The sequence below is a fragment of the Egretta garzetta genome, unplaced genomic scaffold (assembly GCF_000687185.1).
Source record: "Egretta garzetta isolate BGI_Z169 unplaced genomic scaffold, ASM68718v1 scaffold615, whole genome shotgun sequence".
In the NCBI taxonomy this organism is placed as follows: domain Eukaryota; kingdom Metazoa; phylum Chordata; class Aves; order Pelecaniformes; family Ardeidae; genus Egretta; species Egretta garzetta.
The window spans coordinates 991,937-1,000,573 of record NW_009259857.1 but is presented as its reverse complement, the minus strand read 5'-3'; the positions used below and the strand labels follow the sequence as shown (position 1 = coordinate 1,000,573).

General features: G+C 39.5%; 2 protein-coding genes across 5 annotated transcripts in view; one reads left to right on the top strand and one right to left on the bottom strand.

Moving 5' to 3' along the window:
• The window catches only part of MRPS18C (mitochondrial ribosomal protein S18C), a 9,973-nt gene extending 1,355 nt beyond the window's left edge, over nt 1-8,618 (bottom strand). Inside the window, exons 1-5 of one of the 3 annotated variants that reach the window (XM_035895548.1) lie at nt 8,331-8,618; nt 7,827-7,910; nt 7,332-7,389; nt 6,964-7,023; nt 3,737-4,051 (exon numbers count right to left, since the gene is read on the bottom strand). In XM_035895548.1, the coding sequence (XP_035751441.1) occupies nt 3,984-4,051; nt 6,964-7,023; nt 7,332-7,389; nt 7,827-7,910; nt 8,331-8,375 (315 nt within the window). In that variant the 5' untranslated portion in view covers nt 8,376-8,618 and the 3' untranslated portion in view covers nt 3,737-3,983. Of the gene's footprint in view, nt 1-3,736; nt 4,052-6,788; nt 6,882-6,963; nt 7,024-7,331; nt 7,390-7,826; nt 7,911-8,330 lie in introns of those variants that run through there. The other 2 variants (XM_035895546.1, XM_035895545.1) reach the window with 2 other exon arrangements.
• ABRAXAS1 (abraxas 1, BRCA1 A complex subunit) lies at nt 359-6,104 on the top strand. Of its 2 annotated transcripts, none has more exons than XM_009639996.2 (8): nt 359-459; nt 1,878-1,914; nt 2,781-2,847; nt 3,537-3,730; nt 4,373-4,492; nt 4,819-4,903; nt 5,399-5,531; nt 5,677-6,104. In XM_009639996.2, the coding sequence occupies exons 1-8, from the start codon at nt 429-431 to the stop codon at nt 6,081-6,083; spliced, it is 1,074 nt and encodes a 357-aa protein (XP_009638291.1). In that variant the 5' UTR covers nt 359-428; the 3' UTR covers nt 6,084-6,104. The 2 variants fall into 2 exon arrangements, with proteins under 2 accessions (XP_009638291.1, XP_035751437.1); XM_035895544.1 differs by having other exon boundaries at nt 360-459; nt 5,399-5,507; nt 5,656-6,104.
• Nucleotides 8,619-8,637: the final 19 nt, after the last annotated feature.

Below are 8,637 nucleotides of genomic sequence, written 5' to 3'. Positions count from 1 at the left end.
CCCGGACGCCCGGTGGGGGCGGCAGCGGCAGCACCGGGTCTGCCGGGGGCTGACCGAAATGCTGGTCAGGCCTCCTGGCCTGAGCCTTGGAGGCGGGCATCACCTCTACAGCCACAGGCTGTTCGCTTGTGAATGAAAACATGAGGAAGGGAAAACAAATGAGCACGCATTCCAGCTTGGGTAGCGAGAAATGAGCGAGAACCTACTCTGTTTAAAAAAAACCAACCAAACAAAAAACCTACAGTTCATTCTGACAGCTTTTTTTCCTCTTCTGAGGACAGCATTTATCCTGTTAATATTAGGCAAAAGTCCTGTTCAATGCTACAGTTAATGTGAACTTTTTTTTTTTTCCCTCTTCCCCTATAAAGGAAGGTTTTCTCCTTGGAGATGTGAAAGGTGAAGCCAAGAACAGCATTACTGACTCACAAATGGATGATGTTGAAGTTGTTTATACAATCGGTTAGTCTGTCCACATTTTTAATACCGTGCTTGGTTTCAGGCAATATACGACTGCTTACAGTTTTGAATAAGGGCGGTCACACCTTACAGCAAGATGGAAGCTGCTACATCCTGGGGTCTGTGTTGATGTAAAAAAAAAAAAAAGAAAAACCAAAAAAAAAACCCAAAACACATGGAAGAGTTCTTTCATAACATTTTAATTGCTAAAAAAATCCTCTACAATTTTACTGTAGAAATACAATAATTTAACAGAAATACTAGTTCTTATAGTTCCTTGAATAGCTCCTCTTTGCCAAGTACCTTGTCACATTAAAGGTAATTTAGGGCTTAGACTCCTTTATCTTGGCCACATCACACACACTCCTGGGCTACACTTGCCCTGGAAAAACTTGGCCTGTTTCAGCGATATGAACTGTAATGTGTTAGCATCCATTGCCTAATTTGGAACTCATAAAATACTGTCTGTGAAGGCTGCAAAGTATGCGTTTCCTTGAGCAGACGCCAGATGTATTTTTCCTTACAGTCTTCATGGGATTGGAGTGGATGTGCGTCTTCTACTAGCCCTCAACAAAAACCTATGTATACACGCACATCCACTCCAATCCCATGAAGTGCAGTTATACAAAAACAAAGAGGAAAGTTAATACCGTATGCGTCTTCTTTCCAATCTTCCTGGAAATACAGTAGGGAGAAATTGCATCCCAGTTCCTAGTTTTGCTCCAGGATACAATTAAGGTGTAACACTTCCTTCCACTGGGTCTCCCAGCTGAAACAAAAATATCTGGGAATTTTTTTTGTGGTGGCATCGATCAGGTTATCCAGAGTCTCATCATCACATTCTCATAGGCAGAGCTAGTTACTCCAAAGTTCATTGTTTGGGGGTTTTTTTTTGTTTGTTTTTGTTTTGTTAGTTAACTTGTGAAAATTAAATTAGTGGAGAATTTAAGAAAAGGATTTAGAATACTATTCAACCACCTACTGTTGGGTTTTTTTCCCTGGTAGTCAGTCTTCCAGTTCTCATCATCTACCCTATGGCTTTCTGATCTGCAGCCTCATTTTTCTTACTAATGGCATCCATGCCTTGCTGCAGAGTAACTCAAGTGAAATCTGTCCTATTACATACCACTGTACTCAACAGAAGGGAGGGAAAAATAAAGTACTGATCTGATTTTTCACTTGACAAAAAAGTATAATAAAAGTAGTTTATATAAGTAGTTCCCTTTACATTTGAAAAATTACTTAGAATATTTTTTAAAATTATTTCCTCTTAACCTTATTTAATGAGATGTTAATGCACTTGATTTTAAGAAGTTATATTATGTAGAATTCTTTCTTGGCTCTTCTACCAATTTAATTCTGATAATAGCATACAGAAGAATATACATCTTGAACTGATGAACCCTACCTTCTCTTTCCAGATATACAGAAGCATATTCCATGCTACCAGTTGTTCAGGTAAGAATCTTAAGTAAACAGATGTGAAAAAGTTAAAATTAACCCTAAGTTTAACTCTTCAAAGAGTTAAACTTTTATTACATTACTGAGAAAATTGCCCAGCTGTAACTACAGTAGCCATATCAACCCCTTGTAATTACAGATGCAAAATACCATATGTTTTTTCCTATTTTGGTTCTTTGTGTCCTTTTTCTGTGTTTGTGTATGCATACAGAAATAGAGATACGGCATACTGCACCTTCTGGTGATCTGTGATACCATATGAACTACACAATAATGCCAACATACTGAAAAAAACCCCATTGCTTTTCTAAAAGCATACATCCCAACCCCTCACCCTCAAAAAAAAAAGTAGCATCAGCCATAGGCTTCTAAGTGGCTCAGAACAAGAAACACCTGTTAGCCCCATGGCAGTAGTTTCAAGGACTAGTATATTGAATTCCATGGTAGAGGTGAATACAGCTGTGCAGGTTTGCACCCCAATAAGGGGAGAGTCACAACACTGTTTCCTTCTCAAGTCTTTCTAAAAATTAGTAGACCCAGATGTTATTGGAAAGACATTTCATATCAAATTGAAGGCTTCTTACTGTTTTGTAGTTGAGAGAATACAGATGCTACCTTTAACTTGTGTGCCACTAGCACTGATGCCAGAACAGCATCTGGGCTGTACAAGACCACCTACATAGCTATCTGAGTAATGAAATGAACTGCACTGTCCTAGCAGAAAAGCTGTGTCAGCATATCTTTATGCTTACCGGGGCAAAAATAGCTATTAAAGTGAGAAGATTGCCAGACTGCTAGGGAATAATTATTTCTACAGTAGTTTCCACCCCCACCCCCCTCTAATTGTCCTAATTTTCTTCTAGCTTTTATAATTCTGCAGGAGAACTGGATGAACTTGCCCTGAAGAAAATACTATCAGGCTGTAAGAAGGTATTTTATTTTCAGAACTAAACCATAGCAAGGAGTTTGCTCAGATTTGGCAGGCTGTTCTGGATACCTCTTGTATCAAGGTGTTTTTTCCCCACCCCCCCCCCCCTTTTTTTTTAAAATCTTGCATCTAGTCCCTTATGCTGCTGATCAAGGCAGCTGCATCATGTCCCCCTGAAAGAACAGTTCAGGTTATTTTTGATTAAGGCTTGCCTACATATGTCACAACTTTATTTTTTCTTACTCATTTCTCAAGCAAACAGTTCAAGTATCTCAAAGGAATTCTGTTGATTTCTAGCTTAAGATCAGTTGAGGTGAGCTCACTGAAGTGGTTAAGCACCACCTGACCAAAAAAAATTTAGTGTTCTCCACAGAAGAAAGTTTCACAAGAGGAAAGAAGCTGGAAAGAGACAAGCAGCAAAATAGCAGCATCAAGTTTGCCAAGTTTCAGCCTGAGCACAAGCTCAGAACACAGGCCAGTTCAACACATGGTTTTGAAGGACAGAGAAAAGTTGTCATACTGGAATTGGGCCCAGATGTTTTAAGGGTTTCAAGTTAACTAACAGCTTGAATACATACACATCACTGAACAATTCAGATCCCCGACTTTGTACTGAATCCTCTAGTTTCCCTCAATATGACACAGGGACAGTGTGGTTCAACAGTAATAATCAATTTTCTTCTGCTTGCAGAGTGTAATAGGATGGTACAAATTCAGACGTAACACAGACCAGACCATGACATTCCGGGAAAGACTTCTTCATAAGAATTTGCAGTCACACCTATCAAATCAGGGCCTTGTATTCCTTTTGTTAACCTCTAGCGTGATGACAGAAAGTTGTTCTACTTACAGACTGGAACATGCCTTACATCGGCCACAAGAAGGGTAATTGGTTTGTTCTCTAGTTTTAATAAAGCAGTAGCACAGCACATACTGTAACTCGGAACAGTTTGGGTTTTTTCTTTGTTGCAATCGAGTTACTGTTAACACTGTTTTACCCTTGAAACTTGCAGATTAAGTAAGATTATTCCTCATATTGCTAGAGCCCAGTTGAAATCTTACCCTGGAGTTCTGCCTTTGGAACTATCTGTAGTGCCAGTGCCCACAGGCAGGCAGGCAGTTCATTTATGCACATAAGCTATTCTTGATCCGTTTGGTTTTGGGTATAGGACTTCAACAATGCATGGTGTTCATCTTCACATATCACTGAAATATTTAAATTGGTGGCAATTTTCAGTTATCTTCAGGGACATGCCACCCATAGGCTAGGCTTAACAAGCAAGTATTGCATTATTGTGCGACTTGTACCCAGAAACAGAGGAAAAAAGCTAGAGGCATTGCTCGATCTCGTTGCTCTTGCAGTTTGCCTTTAGCCATAAGTAGTCATCTGTGTGTGATGCAATACATTTAGCAAAAACTAACTATACCGTAAACCTCCATCTGGGATGCTTAATGGTCAAGAACCTGTAACTATCAAAGAGAGGCCTTTGGATGTTAATAAATGATGTTATACTTCTGCTTTTTAAGTCTCTTCCAGAAAGTTCCTTTGGTGGTTACCAACTTGGGTATGGCAGAACAGCAAGGTTACAGAACAGTGTCTGGTTCCTGTGTATCTTCTGGTTTTGTGAGAGCAGTAAGACACCACAGGTACAATATATGCCGTATTTACTCATAGCTGTAGCTTTCAGTTAAGATTAAGTATAGTTAAGTTTCTATAAAAGTATTTTTAAAGTGCTTTTGCAAATGCTACAGCCATACCCTGCTCACTTGTTGACCTGTTTCCTGCAATTATTTACCTTTCCAAGGACTTGGAAATGAGTTAAGTCCCATACTTTGCCATGAGAGCAGCTGTCTGTCTCATCATAGGCACCTAGCATTGAAGCTCAAAATGCTTCTTTATTCATTATCACTCCTACTAAGTAAGCACTGGGATAATTAACTTGCAATTATACAATTGTACTCTTGGTCCACAGGACAGAATTCTTTTATGAAGATGGATCCTTACAAGAGGTTCATAAGATAAACGAGATGTATGCCACCTTGCAGGAGGAGCTGAAGGTAAGTCCAGCATACCTGCTTTTGGCAGTACTACAAAACCAAGTCAAGCAAAGGGTACACCATCTTGCACTAAATGAGAAACAACGCTGTCTCTTGGAAGCACATATTGAAAAATCAGGGAGTTCCATTTACTGTTAGTAGCTGTACACTAAGTTCTCAAAGTTGAAGATTTAAGTTTCCATTTCATCAAAAGTACACTGATACATCTTCAAGTCCACTGATAAATTCTCACAAAAGGATTATTTTGAAGGAGCACTATCTTTAAGTTTGCCAGAGCTCTTTTGCTTAGATGGGAACAAGTAAAGCATCTTGCAACTCATTCAACACAAGGTTTAAGTTCTCATCTCTAAAATCCAGCTCAAGCTCATTGTTTAAGCCTTTCAGTACTTTGTGTCCAACTTTTAATATCATGAGTACCTTTAAGGATTTTGCAACGAGGTTAAAGTCAGCTTCTGTGACTACTGTTAATTCCATCAAATGCTCTTTTCCTTGTAGAAAATATGCTCTACAGTAGAAGCCAGTGAACGATCTGTAGAGAAACTCTTAGCAGAGGTGAGCCAATTAAAAGAAGAAATAAAGAGGAAAAAGGAACAGAGTTATTCGGGTAAGTTAAATAAGTGCAATGCCAGTCTTAGTAAGACTTCCAAAGTTGACGCAAGTGGCAGAAGCACAAAACACTTCTGAATTTGAGGCAGCCAGAACAGTGGCGTGCAAGAGAGACTGCAACTCTAGCTCTTATTTTTCCCCCCCAGGAAAAGACACAGATTACCCAGGAGAGCCAAAGGAGAATGTTCTCCTTTGTCAGGCACTACAAACATTTTTCCCCAATTCTGGACTTCAGACATGTATTGTTTCCTTCAAAGGCCGACACATATCCAAGAACTGCTGCAACATTGACCATAATATTAATGTCATGGACAAACTGACTCTCATGGTAGAGGAGAGAGACTTCACTGAAGCTGAAACAAGACACCTAACCAAGCGTAAAGTCAGAGGGACCACAACAGGATCCAAGTCATTCAAGAAATCCAGATCACTGCAGCTTCACCAAAAATTACTTCGAGACCAAGATGACAGTGACCAGGAAAGGAAGCTTACACTCAGTAGCACTGAAACAGATGAGGACGTGTTGGAAAAGATTAGAGACGCAAATGAATACCCACACTCTCCTACTTTCTGATCTGTTAATGATTTCTCCAGATGACTTTGCACCAAAAGCTACTGCCAGTATATTCAAGTGACATACCAATTTATAGCACTGCAGGGATAAAAACAGTGCATTTTTGCAAGACATGCAGGTTTTGGGGTTTTTTTCCCCCCAATGCCTGAATCCTGTTTGGAATAGGGACAACTCCAGGTTACATTCCTTCATTTCTCCTTCCAGAGTTAAATCTGTATTCACTCAGGGTTTAAAGACTACGCTAGCAGGATGTTAGCCGTTATATAGCCATGTCGCATACTGCCTCAGAGTAATACTGCTTCGGGCTGCTGTGGAAGAAGCCGTACCGCCCTTCCCTCAGCAGCAGCTGAGGCAGGGAGCACCAAATGAACACAGGCAACATGCTTAACAGACTTATCTGTCTACATAAATTCCCACGATTTATATACTTTATCCTTAGCTATCCCCTACCTGCTTATTTCTTCCCCCTTCCAATCCAGCAAGGGAAGAACAGCCACCTGAACTTCAGCAAAGACCTGAGAGCAGAGGAAGCTGTCCATATAGTTGCCAATTTCTACTACTGCCTTCATCATTCATGCTTCCTTCAGACAATTTTGGAGACTTCACACTTCATAAGAAAAAGCAACTGACATCCACCCTTCAGTCAGTGATGCATTATGTTTCCAGTAAACAAGCATATAAACATGAAAAGTAGTTTTGTTGTTTATTTCTTTATAGTATATTACTCTGGATACTTGACATTGCATATCTTGGGATCTGTGAGAAATGATGGGTTCTTAAACATAACTGGCATGAATCCTGTAAAAAGATAAGATGGAGGGGCTTTTTTAATAGGAAAGTAGGCTTGACTGACAAAACTCAAAAGCACGATCATACTCACCAAGTACATGAGCTCTTTTAATGGCTTTTGTAATTTCCTTCTGCTTCTTGTCACACAAGCCTAAAGACAGAAGTAATTTTCAGTCTCTTAAATCAACAACCAAACCATTACTTTAAAGGGTGAAAGCAGTATTACTGACAATTCCCTCTAAATCTTCCTAGAAAAATGCATGTGTGCTTATACTGTTAAATACAAAACCCCATATAATTAAGGGATTTTTTCATTCCTTGATGAAGGCTGCTAAGTCAGAGGAATACCGCTACAAAGTAGAGTTGGCAGTAATTATTTTTGGAAAGATAGCCAATATACCATTACTTCGACTCACAAAAACATAACCAGCAAATGATTCAATTTTATGCTTCACATACCTGTTATATGCCTGCCGTAAATGCAGCCAGTATGCGGAGAAACGAACTGGGAAAGAAGCTATTTAAAATTAAGAAATCCAAAGTCAGTTTAAGAAGTATTTTTAAAGAGTTTTGGTTTATTTTACTACTTGCATTGTATTTTTAATTTTTGATCTGTTTTTACAAAACCCAGTTCTACCTGGAAACAAGAAAAAGTACAGCTTGGAATTAAGACAGTATTTTATATGCCATAACATTTAAGCTATATGACAGCAGAATTAGAGTTGAGGACTCTCTTTACAAATGAAGTTGTAACACCTGCATGTAGGACTAGTAAACTGAACAGCTTATCACAACTACATTATTTGACTCTTACCTGCACACATTCTTAAACTCTTAAGTTTTAAAGCCCTACATAGAGGAGTGATTTTTTCATTTTTATTCTTGTGGGCTTCCTACACACAAATTTAATATTAAACCAGTTACCTTCATCTAAACAGGAATTTTCAAACTCACCTGCACATTCTTGTAGTCTACATTTATTCCACATAAAATACATCTTTTAGGAGGATCTTTGTAGGGGTTCTCCATTTGTATGGGCTGAAATTAGAGAATTATTGACATCTGTAAGCTTCACAAGAAATGTTTGTTATTTTTGTCCTTTGTGCAAAACCTGCCTTGAAAACAGAAGAGGTATTTAATGCATCACCTAAGTTTTTCAATGACTTTCTTATCTTTATTTCTCTAACTCACAGATTGGTACCTAGCAATCTAAAAGACTTCTCACAGCTACGCAGCCTTTTATATCTTGGTAATAGCAACAACCTAACAAGTCAATTAAGGCAATCAATAAGACAGCGCTTACACCCTTTACTTAGAAGGCAGTATCTACAGAAGCTGGTAGTAAGGTAATTCTGTCTGCTGAGTCGCAAGAGATTTTAGTTGAAAAAAATTTCAAAGCAAACGGCCTGAGGGAGCTCCTGCCTGCTCACGGGCTTTAACAGGGAGCTTCCCAAATACCTCCCAACTCCTTGAACTTCCAGGCACCAAGTCCTCATGTGACATCAGCAAGAGGAGAAATTTCGGTTTAGGGAGAACTCGGGCAGAGAAAGTATATTTTTGCAAGTTTTTGCTGGTTCCAGACAGCACATTTTTATGACGCAGCAGCTACACCTAGAGCCTTCTCGTCAGTCTCCTCTCAGCTGCATCCCCACCATCAGCCGGTGCTGCCAGAGGCTTAGCTCCACGTTCCAGTCACCGACCCGCAGTGAAGACCCTGGACTACAGATGAACGGCGCCCTAACTTCAACACCCACCCCACCCCCCC